This window comes from Erpetoichthys calabaricus, chromosome 17 (genome assembly GCF_900747795.2).
Source record: "Erpetoichthys calabaricus chromosome 17, fErpCal1.3, whole genome shotgun sequence".
Lineage (NCBI taxonomy): Eukaryota > Metazoa > Chordata > Cladistia > Polypteriformes > Polypteridae > Erpetoichthys > Erpetoichthys calabaricus.
Genome location: NC_041410.2, coordinates 81,905,968 through 81,925,970, shown reverse-complemented (window position 1 = coordinate 81,925,970; position 20,003 = coordinate 81,905,968). Strand labels below are relative to the sequence as shown.

General features: G+C 43.0%; 1 protein-coding gene across 1 annotated transcript in view; it reads left to right on the top strand.

Annotated features, from left to right (window-relative positions):
- Window positions 1-20,003, top strand: part of LOC114667866 (proprotein convertase subtilisin/kexin type 5) — a 102,545-nt gene that overhangs the window by 28,388 nt on the left and 54,154 nt on the right. The window contains exons 5-6 of the mRNA XM_051920285.1: window positions 15,434-15,579; window positions 18,908-19,102. Of these exons, the coding sequence (XP_051776245.1) occupies window positions 15,434-15,579; window positions 18,908-19,102 (341 nt within the window). The remainder of the gene's footprint in view (window positions 1-15,433; window positions 15,580-18,907; window positions 19,103-20,003) is intronic.

The window sequence follows — 20,003 nt, the reverse complement described above, 5'->3', positions numbered from 1 at the left end:
TTAACAGATCAGTTTAAATACCTAGGGGTAAACAACACATGCAAATGTAAAGATCTTTTTCAACAAACATTTGCTATCCTCATGGAAAAAAAATAAAGAAGGCTGTGATGAAATAAGCCACCAAATAAATCTTCAAGAGTTGGGGAATTGCCCGTATATTGCTGGCATGCAATATAATTGGTCAAGACGATAGAATATATCAAACATTCGACAGACTATTAGTTGTGATGCTGGCTTTTATACAGAGAAAAAACAAAACGGCTACAGGAAATGATTCTGACAGGAAATGCGATCATATGGGAAGTGACGTCATTAGTGGGAGGACCGGAAGTGACATCATCATCGGAAGCCGGAAGTGACGTCATGGATGAGGAAGTGGATGAGTAGCCATTTTCTGAATTACGGATTGTTGAAGGTATGTTTTTATTATTTATAAAGAGAGGCATCATTACCACAATCCAAACCCCCATCTGTTAACCATTCACTCACCTGTGGACTTGTTGACTGCCTCCGAAGCGCATGTGTGTGACATGACCCACCCCCCACCCCTCAGCTCAGACCCATTTGGTCGGGCAGCCTGCACCGAAAGGTCGAAGGTCCGGGAGAGGGCGTCAGCGTTGGCCTGATGAGAGCCCCGATGATAAGTGACTCTGAATCTGTAAGGTTGCAATTCCAAGAACCACCTGGTGACACGAGGACTGGACTCCCGATTCAGAGCCATCCACAGTAAAGCGGCATGGTCCATCAGAAGAGTAAACTCACGTCCCAACAGGTAGTAACGAAGTTGTGTCACAGCCCACTTAATCGCCAAAGCCTCTCGTTCCACCACCGCATACCGATTCTCCCGATCCAACATTTTCTGGCTGAGGTATAATACAGGGTGTTCAGCACCATGGATGCATTGGCTCAACATGGCACCTAATCCTGTGTCCGACGCATCAGTCTGGAGAACAAAAAGGATAAGAAAAGTTAGGAGATTTCAACAAAGGTGCTTATGTAAGGGCCGATTTCAAATCACAAAATGCAGCTTCAGTACTCTCATCCCAAACCACTTTAATAGGAGCCCTTTTCTTTGTTAAATTAGTAAGAGACGTAGCACTCTCAGAAAACCGAGGTTCAAAACGACGGTAGTAGTTCGCCATTCCCAAGAAAGCTTGCACCTGCCTCTTTGTAATCGGACGGGGCCATTTAACAATGGCATCAATTTTAGAACACTGTGGTTGTACCAAACCACCACCAACTAGATAGTCTAACTATATGGCCTCGTTCAAGCCAAAGAAACATTTCTTTGGGTTGATCCGTAGTCCCGCTTGAGCCAGTGTGGTTAGAACGGCCAACACGTGCTTAACATGATCCTCCCATGTGCCGGAATAGATGAAAATATCATTGAGGTAGGCGGTACTGTAGGAACTGTGGGGACGTAACAGTGTGTCCACCAGATGCTGAAAAGCTGCAGGTGCCCTGTGCAAAACAAAAGGAAGGACCTTGTATTGCCAGTGTCCACTAGGTGTACTATAGGCATTTTTTTCTTTAGTGGAGGACGTTAAGGGAATTTGCCAGTACCCTTTCATCATGTCAAGTGTTTTTAGAAACTATGCGTTTCCCAGCCTCTCGAGAAGATCATCAACTCTTGGCATAGGATACGCATCAAACTTAGAAACCTGGTTGAGTCGCCGGAAGTCATTACAGAACCTCCAGGACCCGTCAGGTTTGGGAATTAAGACGATTGGACTAGACCATGGACTATAGCTTTCTTCAATAACATCCATTTCCAGCATTTGTCTAATTTCTAATTCAACTTCAGTTTTCTTTGCTTCAGGAAGTCTATATGGGCGTTCTCGGACAACTACCCCCGGGTCAGTAACAATGTCATGTTCAATCAACGTTGTTTGCTCGCTTACTACTTACGGAATGGACAGGATAGTTGATTCCAACTCCTGACATTGTCTCCACGACAAATTAGAACAGAAATTAAGTGGTTGGTATTCTACAAAAAGGGAGCGTGGCTGACCGGAGGGAGGCTCCACCACTATCCTTCCACGGTTTCAGGAAATTAATATGATAAACGCGCTCGCTTGGTCGACGATTAGGTTGTTTAACTAAATAATCCACCATTACATGATCCCCCAGGAGAAATTCTCAGAAGGTGGTGTTTCGATTATAATATCGCGCCTGCGCTGCTTGAGCCTTTTCCATATGTTCTTTGAATACGGGTCTAATTTTATTTAATCTAGATAGATAGATAGATAGATAGATAGATAGATAGATAGATAGATAGATAGATAGATAGATAGATAGATAGATAGATAGATAGATAGATAGATAGATAGATAGATAGATAGATAGATAGATAGATAGATAGATAGATAGATAGATAATTAATCCCAAGGGGAAATTCACATACTCCAGCAGCAGCATACTGATAAAAAACAATATTAAATTAAAGAGTAATAAATTATTTGGAATTCAAAAATTCCAAGCATTCAAAGAGCGACTCTACAATGCAAAGCAGAAGGTGGCATGGCACTACCCAACTTTCCATTTTATTACCCGGCAGCAAATATACAAGCTGTAAAGACCTGGAAATTGACACAAACTGATGAATATCCACAAGTCTGGTCTACAGTAGAAATAAAATCTTGCTGTACTTCTTTATATGCCTGCTTTGTGCTCCAGTAAATACAAACTATTGCCAACACTACTAATCCAATTGTCCATCAATCTCTCAGAATTTGGAACCAATGCAGGAAGCGGTTCAAGGCAGAGAAGCTTTTATCTGTCGTTCCTTTACACAATAATCACCTTTTCTATCCTCTCAAACCTACATAGTATTTAGTCAGTCAGTCAGTTGGTCATTGTCCAACCCGCTATATCCTAACACAGGGTCACGGGGGTCTGTTGGAGCCAATCCCAGCCAGCACAGGGGGCAAGGCAGGAACAAATCCCAGGCAGGATGCCAGCCCACTGCAGGACACACACACCAAGCACACACTAGGGTCAATTTAGGAGCGCCAATCCACCTAACCTGCATGTCTTTGGACTGTACGAGGAAACCGGACCACCCGGAGGAAACCCACGCAGACACTGGGAGAACATGCAAACAATCATGTTACGTTATTTTTAAAATGTTTCCTTTTCTTTTTCATAACTTCTTTAACGCACTACAGTACTTCTCTGCTGCGAAGCATTATGCTAGTATAATATAATGCACTTATCACTGAAATCTTTTATTTCACCTAAATGATAGAGTAGTTTACAACAATCATTTGTATGGCTCAAGTCAAGGCATGTTGTCGTGGGATCAGTTTACATTTAGCTCGCTTGAAGCATTTCAGAGACGCCTCATCGAGTTACTCTTGATGTTCTTTGTGCTGAAACACTTCACCGATTTGACTGACTACAGTTTCCCTCCACTCACCTTCAACAATCGTTTCAAAGTTTCTCGGGAGGTTTCCCTCTGTTCATTTCCTACCAGTCTAGTGAGTTGGCTTCTGTATGCCATCTGACAAACCGGAATATTCAAGAGCAAGGATTGAAAATGTGACAGCTGTGAAGACCATTTTAACTCCTGCGGTACATGTCCCGTAGCTTTTAACATTGTGCTGTCTGATGTGTCAGAAATGTGTTTGTCATCTGCTTAATTCATTTTCTTTCATTTTTGAATTTCAATGATTTTTATTTTTGTGCCATACCTATCTATCTATCAATCTATCTATCTGTACATGTATACTGTATATCGTAAGAGAATAGACAGACTATGATAAAGAGAGTTGGGGCACCATCATGGTGACCTGTGTAAAAAGGCGCTATATAGGCGCCTGACCTGACACAGATTAACACCAGAGTCCTTGTAAAAACCAAGAAGTTTTATTTTTCTTCACCTGTGGGGCACCTCTTCTCCGTTATCCCCGCAGACACAACACAGTCCCTAGTACACCAAAACCACCCAAAACACACTCTTCTTTGGCACCTCCTCCAAACTCTGGCCATTGAGTGGCTCCTTTAATTGTCCACCCGGAAGTGTTCCAGCTGCACTTCCGGGTGTGACGAATATGCCGCCCATATGGGCTCTGGAGTCCTAGCTGCAGCACCCACTGGCGGCGCTTGCAGGACCCAACAGGGCTGCACCCAACTCCAGTTCCCATGGAGCCCTGCGGGAAACTGAGACACCGCTCCAACCCAGGGGGGCGGCCATCTAGCATCCTGGGGGAGGTATTGCACAGTCCATGGCTGCTCCCCCTGAACATATAGCGAAGGGGCGTCCCCACACCTGATATAATCGAAATTTTAATAAAGGAATAAAACAAGCAATCATTATGGAGATGTCTTTCCAGACATGAGTTCTCAACTGAACTGCCTCAAGATGGCTGATCTTCCAGTCTTAAGACCTGGTAGGAAGGGACAAGTGCAGGTGGACGGACACCAGCAGTGACATCAGTGATGTCATAACAGAGGGAGAAAGAAAAAAGGCATTAAGACACAGTGCCAACCTCTAGAGCTGGGGCGTCGAACTCCTGTCCTGGAGGGCTGCAGTGGCTGCAGGTTTTCATTCTAACCATCTTCTTCATTAGTGACCAGTTTTTGCTGCTAATTAACTTCTTTTGCCTTAGTTTTAATTAACTTGACTCAGGCCCCTTAGTTGTTTCTTCCTCCTTAATTAGCAGTCAAACAATAATGAGACAAGAAACAAGCCACCACATGACCAGCTCACCTGTGTCCGTCACACAATATCTGAAACTTAAAGAAAGGTGGAGGTCTCGGTAAGGTTGATCTCTCAGGTCACCAAAACATTTTGATGCCGTTCTTAGAAAAAACAGAAAATCAACAGTTTTGGAAATGTCTGCTGTAGCAGAATGACAGCAGCAACAAGCTGTGGAATTAAATAACGAGTTTAATTACCAGCAAGAATCGGCTTCTCATTAAGTAAGTGATTGGAATGAAACTGGTTCAATTTTGAAGCCCCAATTTAGCTGTTCACTTGTCAGCTCGTTTCATGTCTCATTTCTGTTTGGCTGTCATTTAATGAAGAAAAGGATCAATTCAGAGCACTGAATCCTTAAGAAACACGGGCTATTAAAATGAAGGGAAAAGAAATTAATTAGCATGGAAACCTGGTCACTGATAGGAAAAGCCACTATGGCCCTCCAGGCCTGGAGTTCGATACCCCTGGTCTCCAACACGTCGCTCACGAGCTACTGGTAGCTCGCAACCCCTTTCCAAGTAGCTCACCAAAGGGTTAATGAATCGTACATAAACTTGAAAACTTGATTAGTCAAATTAGGGGTGGGCGATCTTTCCAAAAAAATCATATCACGATCCTTTTAACACAAAACCACGATCCACAGTCTGAATTGCAATCTATCTATTCAAACTCATCAAGACCTAAGTAACACTTTATTTTAAATATCAAACAAAGTTGAATTCAATTGGTTTCTTGTTCACTAGCTAAGCGGAGTTGTTGTGATGTGAGATTTTACATATAACTTGATAAATATTTTGTACTAGCCAACCCGCGGCGTAGCATACGCCACATAATTATGTATTGATGGGTGAACACTTCCTGAAAGACACAGTTGTCCAAATGGGGTTGGTTTTGAGGATACGACTGTAAGTGAATGAAAAGATGTAACTCTGGAGAGGGCAACATACAAAATACAGTGTTTTACACGCTGCATACAGCGATTCACATCGAAGCATAGACACTGCTAAGACCATGGGATACCCCTTGCAAACTGTTTTACACGCTGCATACAGCGATTCACATCCGCAACAAATATGATTCTTCTTAGATGGTCCTGTCGCGTCCACCCTCGCTCTCGAAGCATACACACTGCCTGGTCATGTGCCCGCTCGCAAGAGCAACTAACAGAGACCCGCCCACCAACTGTAAGACCATGGGATACCCCTCGCAAACTGTTTTACACGCCGCATATAGCGATTCACATCCACAACAAACATGCTTCTTCTTATGGGGTGGGTTTGAGGATACGACTGTAAGGGAACTCTGGAGAGAGCAACATACAATTGTCTGTGACGGAAAACTGGAGGACCGCCGCCACGCCCCCACCTCCCAGAGCGAAGGACGGGACTGGATGGCGGGCGCACGTGGAGGGTGGAATTGGGTGTGAGGGGAAGGACGCCCAGTGAGGACGATGTATTGATGGGTGAACAGTCATCTCTTAGTCATCATTCAGTACACACTGCCTGCTCATGTGCCCGCCCCCAACTCCTCACCTGAATTGCTTTTGTCTGTGTATAGTCCACATACACCTGTGAGTCACGTTGACTATTCATTTTCCAAACACCGCCTCAGTCGGTCTCGCTTCTGCTATAGTCCACATGCACCTCTGAGCCACGTTGACTTTTCATTGTTCTTTTTGTCCAGGCCGGGTGAGGTATCCCGTGTTTAGTCTAATTAAGCCAAAGGCTCCACACCTGGTGGTGCCCTTCTGTCAATTCCTTTAAGTTTCAGCTTTGCAACCATACTCCCCTTGGAACCCAAAGACTTTGGTTGCCTGGCGGATCATGGGAATAACGCTGCCAGATCACCAGTCGGCATCATTTATGGTAGGAACTACGACGGTATGTGATCGTCTTCAAACCTCCGACTTGCGTTCTTGATTAATGAGAACATTCTTGGCAAATGCTTTCGCTCTCTCGCGAATTGTTGGTGGGCGGGGCTCTGATGTGTGTGTGCCATGGTCGGCTGCTTAGTGAATTGTTGGTGGTCGGGGCTCTGTGAGTTGGCGTGAGTGGCTCCATCATGCGTATCACACGGTCTGTCTTGCGTGCTGCTTCTTGTGTGCCCTGTTCGACAAACAAACTGTTTTACACGCTGCATACAGCGATTCACATCCGCGACAAACATGCTGGCTGCCCGGCGAGTCATGGGAATAACGCCGCTGGATCGCCAGTCGGCATCGTTTATGATCGGAATTACGACGGTATGTGATCGTCTTCGAACCTCTGACTTTCGTTCTTGATTAATGAAAACATTCTTGGCAAATGCTTTCGCCCTCGCGCGAATTGTTGGTGGACGGGGCTCTGTTGTGTGTGTGCCATGGAGACGAAAGCGACTTTCGCGGTGTTTGTTGCCTGGAGAGCGAGGGTGGACGTGGGCCGGGGAATAAGGAGTATTGTGTAGACAAACGTTTTCCGTGTTCCTGCAGGACTATCTAAGAAGAAGCATGTTTGTTGCCGATGCGAATCGCTGTATGTAGCGTGTAAAACAGTTTGCGATGGCGGACGCGGTCGTGCGTCATAACCGAAAAGTCAACGTGGCTCAGAGGTGCATGTGGACTGTAGCAGAGACGAACGCGAATGACGCTGTGTTTTGTGAGTTGTCGCGTCTGAGTTGGTGGGCGTGGCTCTGTGAGTTGTCGGACACCGTGTTTTGTGAGTTGTCGCGTCCAAGTTGGTGGGCGTGGCTCTGTGAGTTGTCGTCCTATCCCATTTGGTGGGTGGGACTCTGTCTTGCATGTGTCTTTCTTGCCATGGACTTAGTGAATTATATATAGATGTCTTTATTTGTAATTTAGGCAAAGCAATGTAATTTAGTGTTTACGCCCCCCCCCCACCTTTTACGACTGAGTGTCTTTGAATTTTACAACAGGATTTGGGCGATGTGTCTTAAACCAGTTTGTCGAGTGTTTCTTTGATAAAGTCATTTCTACACCTCGCAAGTAGGCTAAGGTGTACTTTAACATATGGTTTGGGGGCAGGTGTTAAGATGTTCTATTCCCCCATTGGTCGGAGGTATGGCTGTTTGGAATTGGCTTGTCTCAGAGGCCTTTAAGTACCATGATGTCCTATTGGCTGTAGGGGTTGGACAGAACATCTATAAATGTACGTGTTTAACCTCACAATCTCTCTCTTGCTAACCTGTGATGATGTAGAAGTATCTCGCTCTTACTAACCAACATCTGAAAGAAGCATCTCTTTTGCTAACCTCTGATGATGAAGACAACACAATCAAGAGCACAGCTCAGCAGCCATTTTGAACAGACATGTGGCTGAAAGCTGAGCACCAATGATGCCTTAACTAGAGACATTTAAGTAACTACAAGTCTGTGTGCCACCTGAACTACATATCACCATTTAATCAGGTTGTATGGTTGCCAATATTCAAATGTACTTTGCATTTTGCTATTATTTATGAATATTATCAGTAATACATTATTTAATGTGTAACTTAACTTCTGCTTGTCTTTTTACTACATCTAATTGCCTGAGGTTATAGATATAGAAGGGAGGGTGGGGATAAGTTACTGTATATACTATAATCTATAATAATAAAAGGCAAAGCCGTCACTGACTGACTGACTCGCTGACTCACTCATCACTAATTCTCCAACTTCCCGTGTAGGTGGAAGGCTGAAATTTGGCAGGCTCATTCCTTACAGCTTACTTACAAAAGTTAGGCAGGTTTCATTTCGAAATTCAAAGCGTAATGATCATAACTGGAACATATTTTTTGTCCATACACTGTAATGGAGGAGGCGGAGTCACGTATCGCGTCATCACGCCTCCTACGTAATCACGTGAACTAAAAACAAGGAAGAGATTTACAGCACGAGTCACACGCGGGAACGAAGGTAAATGACGTAAATTTTTGACTGTCTTTTAATACTGTGTAAGCATATATATTAACACATTTGCAATTAAACGTGTGCATTTACGGGCTGATTTCTCAGGCTTAAAAGCTCGCCTTTTACTAAAAAGGTAAATGCAAAAATATTTTCAATCAGTTTATTGAAACGCTCCCGTTAAGGATTGCAATAACATATTCGCGAGATAAAAGAACGAAGTAGGGGGAAATGGAGGAACAGCCGCGAACAGCTAAGAGCAAAAAATTAATTAAACAATTGAGAACGGAGCGAGTTAAGCATACAAGCATGTTCATAAGGGAAAGAAAGCACGGTGTAAAACGTAAGTTTAAATTAAGTTTATAGAAACGCTCCCGCTGCGGATTGCAATAACATATTCGCGAGATAAAAGTTTAATGAGAACACACAAGGTATAAACGAACCACACGCCGTGGCGCAACGTTAGGGGCAACAGTTTCAACCATTCTATGATCTGCTTCTCGCAACTGAAAGACGGCACATGGCGGATGTTAGCCGACTTGCTGACCGCAACGTTAGGGGCTTCAACTATGGCGCTGACGCCATATCTCAGTGCCAACACTTTGCAGACTGTACTTAAAAGACACGCCCTCCTCACTGGACAGTTAAAAACACCAATCAAACTAACGATGACATCAAGTATTACCCAATCAAAAGTAGGAAAGGAGACATCTTCATAAAATGCGTGTGGGATGATTTGCATGAGACGCTGCTTTAAAAAAAAAATGATAAAAAAAATACGGGCTAAATCCCGTCCAGTATTGATTCAAAACGGGACGCGCAATTTGGTAGGTGCACCAAAAAATGTATACATTTAAGCATGTAATGGGCAAACAAAAAATGAGGTATACCCGAAGGCACTGCAGTAGTACTTAATGTAACTTTACTTCTTAAATGTTAATGTTTTACTGTTTAATAATTTATACGCTTCTTATATGTTGTTCAAATTCTTTTATGAAAATACCACTGACAGTGCAATGCACGATAACATGGAGTGAATACACCATACGCATCCGCCCACGGCTGCCCTGCTGTGCGCAGATAGGAGTTGATTCTACAATAAAATAAAATAAACATAAAAAGAGTAATACAATCATCACCCATAAAGCGGATAGTAGACGTGACGTACTATATGTGTACCACATTTCAAGTGTATAGGTGAAACGGTTTGCGAGGTACAGGTCATTTAAAATCCTGGACAGACACACAAATTGCCACGGTAGCAAATTACAGAAGAAGATTTTACTGTTTAATAATTTATATTTATATGAAATGTGCTTCTTATATATTACTTCATATTCTCATATGATAATGATGTTAATGTTTATATTCATTTCTATGTTATTAAAACTGCATGTATGTGTGTATATATATGTAGATGTGTATATGTAGATATGTATATATATGTATATGTATATAAATGTTTATGTGTGTGTGTATATTATATATATAATATATATATATATATATATATATATATATATATATATATATATATATATATATATATATATATATATATATATATATTGTGATAAGTTGCCCGGACACAGACAGACGGACACCATATTCAAGTCCACCACACGTTTATTGTACATTATAAATACAATGTCCAAGTGCACAAACCCAGTGCCAAAGCACCAATCTCCCCAAAATCCAGGCTCTCACTCAGTCTCTGCCTGCTCGTCAGGCCGCCTCCTCTCTCCTGCCTCGCAACCTTGTCCACTCCTCACCCGACTCCAGTCCTTCTCTGCAGGGAGGCGGCCCCTTTTATAAGTGCCCGGATGGGCTCCAGGTGATCCCCGACACTCCCTAGACACTCCCTTGTGTGGCGGAAGTGCCGGCTGTGTTCCCGGAAGCCCTCCGGGTGTTCCCAAACTTCTTCCCCCCAGTACTTCCTGGTGTGGCGGAAGTGTTGGGGTTCTGGGTCCTTCAGGCATGGGGGCGCCCCCTGGCGGAGACCACGGGCCCCTACAGGGTTGGGCTTCCAAGCCCTGCACCCGTGGCCCTCAAAGGAACCAGGGCGGCCGCCCCCTCGTGGTCCAGAGGAGGAATGAGCCCTCCTCCTGTCCTCCTGGGCGTCCCGGCTGGGCACCACCCCCAGCCGCGTACCACAATATATATATATATATATATATATATATATATATATATATATATATATATATATATAAAAGACAGCAACAGTTATAACAATGACAACACAATTACATTGACAATCATGTTACGTTATTTTTAAAATGTTTCCTTTTTTTTTCATAACCTCTTTAACACAGTACTTCTCCGCTGCGAAGCGCGGGTATTTTGCTAGTCTATATATATAATTCACTAAGGCAAGACAACCATGGAAAGCACGCCGGAAGGGGCTTGGATTCACTAAACCGCCGACAAGTAAGACGCCAATGGCGCATGCAGGAAGGAGCCACGCCCACCAACTCTTAGACCATTGGATACGACGAAAGAATCACAGAGCCACGCCCACCAACTCGGACGCGACGCCAAAGGAAACATGCCGTCATTTCTGTTTGTCTGTGCCACAGTACACTTGCAGCTCTGAGCCACGTTGACTTTTCATTAGTCAACCTCAGTGGAACCTTGGTTCACACAGAGGCAGCACCAGACAGAGACAGAGGCACACACAGGCAGCGCGATAGAGAGAGCCGCGCACACACAGGCAGTGCCAGAGAGACAGAGGGGCGCACACACACACACAGAGAGGCAACGCCAGAGAGAGACAGAGGCACACACAGGCAGCGCAAGAGAGAGCCGCGCAATCTTTTAAAACTGAAGTTAAAACACAATGAAAGAAGCAGTCTTTAAAAACCAATAAGCCTTGTGCCTCTTTTTCATTAGCGTCTCACCTGCTTCAGGCCCTGCAACAGTCGAGACGTTCTCTCTGCAGCTGACCTTCTCTTTGCCTGACTCCACTACTGTCAGTCGCCTGATTAAAAATGGCCTTTTGAAGGGGAGCTATGGACCCGCTATACCACAGGAACACATTGCCTTCGAGCCTGCTCTCGCTTACTCTAACGTACTGGCTTGCTCTCTCTCTCTCTCCTCACTCACTCACACACTACACAGGGGAGAAATGCCTGAAGCAGAGAGACAGAGGGGGTGGGGGCTCGCGTGCTGATGAGAGAGAGAGAGAGAGAGAGGGGGGGGGGGGGGCTGGGGAGGCTTGCGTGCTGCTGAGAGAGAGAGGGAGGGGGGGCTGGGGAGGCTCGAGTGCTGCTGAGAGAGAGAGAGAGAGAGAGAGAGAGGGGGGGGGCTGGGGAGGCTCGCGTGCTGCTGAGAGAGAGAGCCTGCGCATGCACTGCACATGCCATGCAGCTGAGCAGGGAGCCTGGGTGTTTATGTCAGTGTTATTCAATGTTTTTACTATTACACTGTGCATTCTATGGTGTAATAATTAACTATATTTGTGCTTAAAAATCTTTAAAAAAAATATATTTACATACAGTTCGTATGGTCTGGAATGGATTAATTGTATTTACATGCAATCCTATGGGGGAAATTGCTTCGGTTCACGACCAAATCGGTTTACGACCAGAGGTTTGGAACGAATTATGGTTGTGAACCGAGGTTCCACTGTATATTGAGTCTAGAAAACATGATCAGCAAGTCTTTGATAGGCTGCAACAAAATGATGAAAGAACGGGCACATTTTTTTCTCACAAGCTGGGTGGGTGTTAGTTTGTTAGTTAGTTAATTAGTTACTTGAAGGATTTCAAGATTTAATATGCACAAGTGGTAACACTGCAAAAGCAGCCCAAACCAGAAAAGACTGCTGGCAAAAAGTGGCTGACAAATTAAACGTGTGTGCATTGTACCTACTGAAAGCAGCGTTACGGATTTTGCAAATGTTCATTTTTTCCCTCTGCTTAAAAAACATTAAAAAAGCAGCGTGATTATGCAGCGTATACTACGCCGCGGGTTGGTATGCAGCGTGTAAAACAGTTTGTCGCGGATAATTTGCCTTTTACTTTAACACGAAGACAATTTCCTGTTAGATTTGCCTTTGCGATGACAATTGATAAGGCACAGGGCCAAACTTTCAAAAAGATGTGCATGTATCTGCCAAAACCAGTTTTCAGTCACGGACAGTTGTATGTTGCTCTCTCCAGAGTTCCATCTTTTCATTCACTTACTGGTATGCCTGCAGGAACACATGCAGCGAGCGAGAGAGAGCGAGTGACACACACACACGCATACAGGCGCGGGAGAGAGAGAGCGCTGGACGCATAAGAATAATAATACTTCATTACATTGATATACCGGTGTTTTCAGTATTCAAAGCGCTATCCACACAGGGAGAAACCGGGAAGCGAACCCAAAATCTTCCACAGTCTCCTTACTGCAAAACAGCAGCACTACCATTGCACTACACGGCAGTTAAAGAATGCACCGGCCTCGATTTTGTTTTCACTTCTGTTTACAGCGATCGGATCGTAGTGTGCATTGTTGCAATGTTACTTTTCTTGGTGGCTTATTACATTACGGATGTTTCACATGTTAATTTTTTTTCCCTGTGCTTAAAAGACATTAAAAAAGAGTTTCTCAACTGTGACTCCGGAACAACTTAGTACGCAAGCTATATTAAGTGTCAACAATGAAGACTCGCTGCACCTTAATGAACAAATGCTGAAACTTATCCCTACCGACGAAGTAACTTTCACCAGTGTGGCCTCCATCATCACAGACGATCCCGCTTTCAGTCACGGACAATTGTATGTTGCTCCCTTCAGAGGTCCATCTTTTCATTCACTCACAGTGGTATCCACAAACCCACCCCATTTGGACAACTGTGTCGTTCAGCAAGTGTTCACCCATCAATACATAATTATGCGGCGTATGTTACGCTGCGGGTTGGCTAGTACCTTATAAACAGTGGTAAGTCTGTGAGATTAGGCATTTTGACAAAGGTTACTTATTAATAATACAAAAGGGGAAAGTAGAGCAACATATTACTCTACCAAGACAAAACAGGAGTTAAGGAACTTGCCCTGAAGCTGACGAGTGAGCGAGGAGCAGCACATCCACACACACCCAAACCCCCCGCCCATTGCCTGTTTCTTGGATTCGTGCAAATAAATCGATACCCCAAGTGAACTGTGATACACAGCGAAATGAGAGAAGTCGCAAAATCAACCGGAATGTTCAAGCAAATTATAGAAAAAAAAACCAATCTAAATCCGTTAATTAGTTCTCTCTTGAAAAGCGGACAGACAGACAGACATTGGATTTTCTATATTATATATTAGTAAAACTTCAAAATAATGTGCAGTTAAAGTCTCAACAGCATTCTCAGCATTTCTGAAGCATTGCAGAGCCAGAGAACTATAAGAATCTTCACCAAGCAGCTCTGAAAATGTCTGCTTTGTCTGGGTCTCCATAACTCTGTGAGTCTGACATGAATATCATGAAATCAAAGTTCAGAACAAGACTGACAGACGAACATTGAAATGACTCCATAAGAGTGACCCAAAGTGGCTCCACTCCACCATGTACCTCTCTTGTTAACTCCATGCAGTGCCAGTCATCTCACTAACTAAAAAACACAACACACATGCAACTGGACATGTGAATAAAGTGAAACAGTGACATGGAACTAAATGACAAATGAATAAGTCATATCTGTGTATTTTTGTAATTGCATTGTTTTGTTTTGACAGCCTTCATGTTTTAATTCAATAGTGTGAGATATGCTAGAAAATGCATACAAACATTCAAAATGCACTTGCAGGTGAACTAAATATTGTTTGTGATGTTTTAATGCAAAATGTGAGTTGTGGACACCAACATTTTGTAAATGTTCGGACAAAACAAGCTTATTCAGTTTGTTTGGGTGGAAATAAGCTATGAGAATAAATGTTAGAAAACAAGAGTAGCTCTCGGCCATTTTCATTTTGTAAAAGTAGCTCTCAGGGGAAAAAAGGTTGGAGACCCCTGTTCTAGAGCATCAGGGAATTACGACTATCAGAAATAGTAACAAAAGGACAAATACACTACTGAAATTTGGTGCACCTTCTGCAAAGCAACAAAATGTTTCAAAGAAAAACACAATAACGTCTTTCCAGACATCTACCCTGAGCCAGACTGGCTCAATGATGGTGTCAGCCCTGGTTATGAGGTGTGCGAGGAGGAAAAAGAGCTACCTGCTTCAATTCTGGGGTCTTGGTCAGAAATTGGACGCCACTTGAGACGGCCTTCCCCTCGCTCAAACAATACAATACAATTTATTCTTGTCTAGCCCCAAAACACACAAGAAGTACCGCAATGGGCTTTAACAGGCCCTGCCTCTTGACAGCCCCCCAGCCTTGACTCTCTAAGAAGACAAGGAAAAACTCCAGGATAAAAAATGGAAGAAGCCTTGGGAAAGGCAGCTCAAACCTTAAGGTCAATAAAATAGGTTCCCTTATGTTAAGTCACTATTTTAGGGCTAAAATGATAACAGAAATGTGAAACCTACTTAAATACCTAATCTTAATTAGTGTGAAACAATCAAGTGGCGTCCGCTTTCTGAACAAGAGCCCAAATCTGCAACCAGCCACTCTAATAGGTACCCCTGTTCAATTGCTCGTTAACGCAAGGATCTCATCAGCCAATCACGTGGCAACACCTCAATGAGGCAGACTACAAAGTGAGATTCTGGCAGCACGACTTTCTTAACCCACGTGCCTTAGAGATGATGGAGGAAAAACCCACACAGGCACAGAGATGTGTAAAACTAAAGCACCTCATAGTAATATAATTACAAAGAAAGCATAAAGTAACGCCTAATGTCTACTATTTATTTCTGTCTAATGTAGGTACAGACAACAGTGCCGCCACCGCTGCCCACAGAAGACCTATGAAGATAATGAAAGACACATGTGCTTTGCATGTCCAAAACACTGCAATGATTGCAGAGGAGAAACACAATGTTTTTCTTGCCAGGATGGCTACTATTTAAGTGGTAAGGACAATTTAATTGATGTCAACCTGCATCTATCGTTACCTTCAAAATGGTCTCTTTAATTCTGGTTGAAGTGGCACAGCTAGGACAGGGTGGGTGGATACGTAGCTAAAGATGTGGTCACGGGTCAAATTGGTGTCATTTGCCACCACATTACCAGCTCATTGTGTGACCTCGAGCAAATCCTGCCACCCAATTGCCCTCTAAGTGTAAGAATTTGCATCTCTGACAACAGAAACTTTTACTTCTATAGCACATTTTCATAAAAACAGTGTAGCCCAAAGTGCTTTACAAAATGTCAAAGAAGTAATTACATTCAAAGAAATACAGATTAAATAAGAACGATAATGCATTAATAGTACATTAAAATAGGAAATGCACACTGTGATGGATTGCCGGCTTCATATTCCGGCCCTCACCCCCAGGCCGCCAGGAGGAGCTCTCCCGACAGCATGGACGGGCCCCAAATTCCAGCAGGGCCTCATGGACTATGTAGTTTTTATGCACAGCCCTGCTGGATACCTTGGGGACCACTGGGAGTCGCTGTCGGGAGGCCCGTGGACTCATATATGCCCTATAACCCGGAAGTGCGTCATAATCCCGTGACAGGAAGAAACGACGTGCTTCCGGGGTGAAGATAAGGACTGTTTACCCTGACCCGGAAGGAATAAGGACTTGTGGACTGTTGGGCAGGAACACCTCCGGGTCAGGGTGTATAAAGGACTCTGGGAAAGCCCAGTACACTGAGCTGAGCTGGGAGGTAGGGTGGCTAAGTGTCTGGGAGTGGAGGATTTATGATTATTGTAGTGATTAGTAGTTATATGAGTAGTGTGGAGTGGAGGGTGCTTGGTGCACTGTACTATTGCAAAATAAAGAAGTCTTGTACTTTTACCGGGTGTTTGGAGTGGTACCTGAGGGTTCAAGAGGTGGATCGATACCTCTACTGCTACAACACTTACATAAAGCAGATATATAACTGAGAGAAATAAAATCCGTAAATAAAGAATTGTTTTTTTTATTATTCTCTAAATGACAGGCCAAAGACATGATCAGTAGGCCAGGGCAGAGAGAAAAATAAATAAATAAAAGCTACAGAAAAACAAAAAAACCCCAAATCTTTAGGGGTTCCATGCCAAAGCCCCCACTAGGCACTCTACCTAACCTACAGTGCCCTCCACAATGTTTGAGATAAACCCCAATTTTTCCTTGATTTCTCCCTCTGCTCCACAGTTTAAAGTTACAAATCAAATAAATTAGACATTGTGGTTAAAGTTCACATTGCGGAGTTTCAATTAAGGGGATTTGCAAACATTCTGGTCACACCAACACTTTTTCTACACGGTTCCTCCCATTTCAGGGCACCGAAATGTTTGGGACAATTGGCATCCTGGGTGTTTGTGATTCCTCAGGTGGGTTTAATTGATTCATAAGAGACCTCGGTTTGCTTCTATCCTTTGGAGTCTCTAGCTGCCATTGTTCGACATGAGGATAAGAGCTGTGCCAATGAACGTCAAAGAAGCCATTATGAGGCTGAAAAGCAAGAAGAAAAGCATTCAAGGCATTGGTAAGACCTTAGGATCACTGAAATCAGCTATCTGGAATATCATGAAGAATAAAGAACGTTCTGGTGGGCTCAGTAATTGCAAAGGGACTGGTAGGTCAAGGAAGACCTCCACTGCGCATGACAAAAGAATCCTCACTATGGTCAAGAAAAAGCCATCCAGTCTTCAGGAGACAGATGTGTGTGTGAGAGATGACTATCAGGAGAACGACTACAGGAACAGAAACACAGAGGCCACACTGGAAGATGTCAGATAGCCAGATGGAGGAAACGGACTTACAAGAGTCTGCAGAATTCTGGAGAAAGGTCTTTGACAAAATGAGCCTGTTTGGGAACCTGAGATGAAAAGGAACTGCTCAGGAGCCAAAGCATACCACCTCATCTGCTGGTGGCAGCTGCACAATTTTTTCTTAATTTACCTGGTGATGTCTGTGAATTGCAGACTTCAAGCTGTCATTGCACGCAAGGGATGTGCGCCAACGCTCTAAATATGGCGGCTTTAATAGACCTGCCATTGCTGTGTCCCAAACATTATATAGCCGTGAAATGGGAGAGGACCATGTAACAAACATCAGCAACAGTTATTTCTATAGCATGTTTTCATACAAATGATTTAGCTCAAAGTGCTTTACAAGATGAAGAAAGAAAAGTTTACAAACAATAAAAATATATAAAAAATATTAAATAACAAAGAATAAAGTAAGGTCTGAATGGCCGGGAGGACAGTAGAAAAACAAAATCTGTAGGGCTTCCGAGGCCGCAAGACCACCAGGCCAGCCCCCACTGGGCATTCTACCTAACATCAATGATCTCAATCAGTCCTCATGGTTTTCTGGCTTCACGTGGAAGAATTAGATGATGATGATGATGGAAATCTGTTATGTGCCTTTTGGTATGGGATTTGTTAAAGCCATGTTAATGTTTGTGATGCGGCGTCTGTTGGAATGACAAAGGTAATGCATTTTCCTCTGTTATAGGCCATTTGGCATGGGATTAGTAAAAGCAGTGCTAATGTTTGTGATGTGCCAACTGTTGGAATGACCAATGCCTCTATTAAATGCCATTTAGAATGGGATTCGTATAAACAGTGTTAATATTTGTGCTGCTCCATCCACTGGAAAGACAAATGTAAGGCATTTTATTATCTAAATATACAGTATCTGTGATGTGTCTCTTGGAATGACAGAAATGCAGCAACCAGACAGACACCCAGACACATGTCCTATTAATCTGTAATTTTATGATGAATACTCCTCTAAGCTGTGATGGACTGGTGGTCCTTCTAAGGCTTGCTCCTGCTTTGCTCCCAAAGATCCTGAATTAGATTGGGTCAGTTTTAAGAATTGGTGCTCGTATCAATGTTACCGTCTTCTAGTGATCATCAGATGAATATTTCATTAATATAACAATTTTTTCTGAAAAGATTAATTTACTTCTGCAGTGCAGCAGTGTGTATAATGGGAATTTTAATGATTTCTGAATTCAAACTTGCGACAGATGTTGTTTGGATAGACTCTGGGCAATGAAAGCTCTGAACTGGATGAAATGGATCAGATAACGTTATGTTATTTGCATTTGATATTGCTTTTTATTTCTAGTAAATGATTAAATTACAGTCTAAGTGTCAAAAAGTTGATGTAATTAAATTATTGTCTACCTATTAAATGGTTATTAAGTAGAGAGACTGTGATAAACCTCTACAGGACATTTTGCATGCTTTGGGATTTTCATTAATTAATTCTACTTTATCCACATCCTCGCCGTCAGATGGAATCTGTGCAGACCAATGTCCGAATGGCACCTATGAGGACTCAAACAGCTGGCGTTGCGAGTCCTGTCACAGTTCCTGCCAAACCTGCAACGGACCCCTGGCACGAGACTGCCGAGTTTGTCCTGATGGAAATATGCCAATTTACGGCCAGTGTCCTTCTGTGAGCTGCAAGGAGGGACAGTATCTGGAGGGTAGGTTCTCTTAATTCGCAATTCTGGGACCTTTTATATTGGGATGAACAGCATAACTTAAATGTAATTCATTATAAACTTTGCATACAACCTGTCATATTGATGCACTTTGCTCTTTGTTTCATTGATATCATTTGGAGAAAACAACATTCCATACAATCGTGTCAAACTTAACAAATCATAATGATTTGCTCTGTGGACGAAAAAGGCACACTGAAAAGCAGACAGATAATATTTTCTCAATTCACTTTATTTATTCATTCGGAGTCGCAGTAAGTAGAGATTCAAAAGAGTATAACTTATTGCCGCAAAGCTCAATTGAACCCTGATCAAAAGCCAGGAGGGGTTTTTTATACTTCAGCATCTCATGATTAATAAGACAGAAAGAACATCCTTATCAAAACAGTAAAGTTAAACAATATGTCTGTTGAGCTAAGCATTATCTGTGTTTTGGAAGCTAAGCACAGGAGAGACGCCTTTGCATAAACTACATGTACAGTTCTGCAGCCTTGTGACCTTGTCCCTGAAACATTCACTCTGAGAAAGGGAAAAACAAGAAACAGCTTACATTTTATTCATCTGGACACTATTTCTCCTGAACCCTGGAATAACATATTTTTGTTAGTTCATAAGCCAAAGCGTCTCTCACTGGCAAGTTACAAAATAGTTATTATAAAGATTCTAAATTACTAAACACACAAAATACATGGTGCTGAGGAGAACATTCTTCTTCTACATTCCCCCCTTTTTTGAACCAACAAAAATATGGGTGACATAGGAGTAACAAGGGAAAGAGTAGGAGAAGGGGAAGGAGTGGAAGGAAAGGAGGAAGAAATGGGAAGCATGCATTCTTCGTGTAACATATAAGCCTTGGGCACGGAGGCAGTGAAATACTGGGACA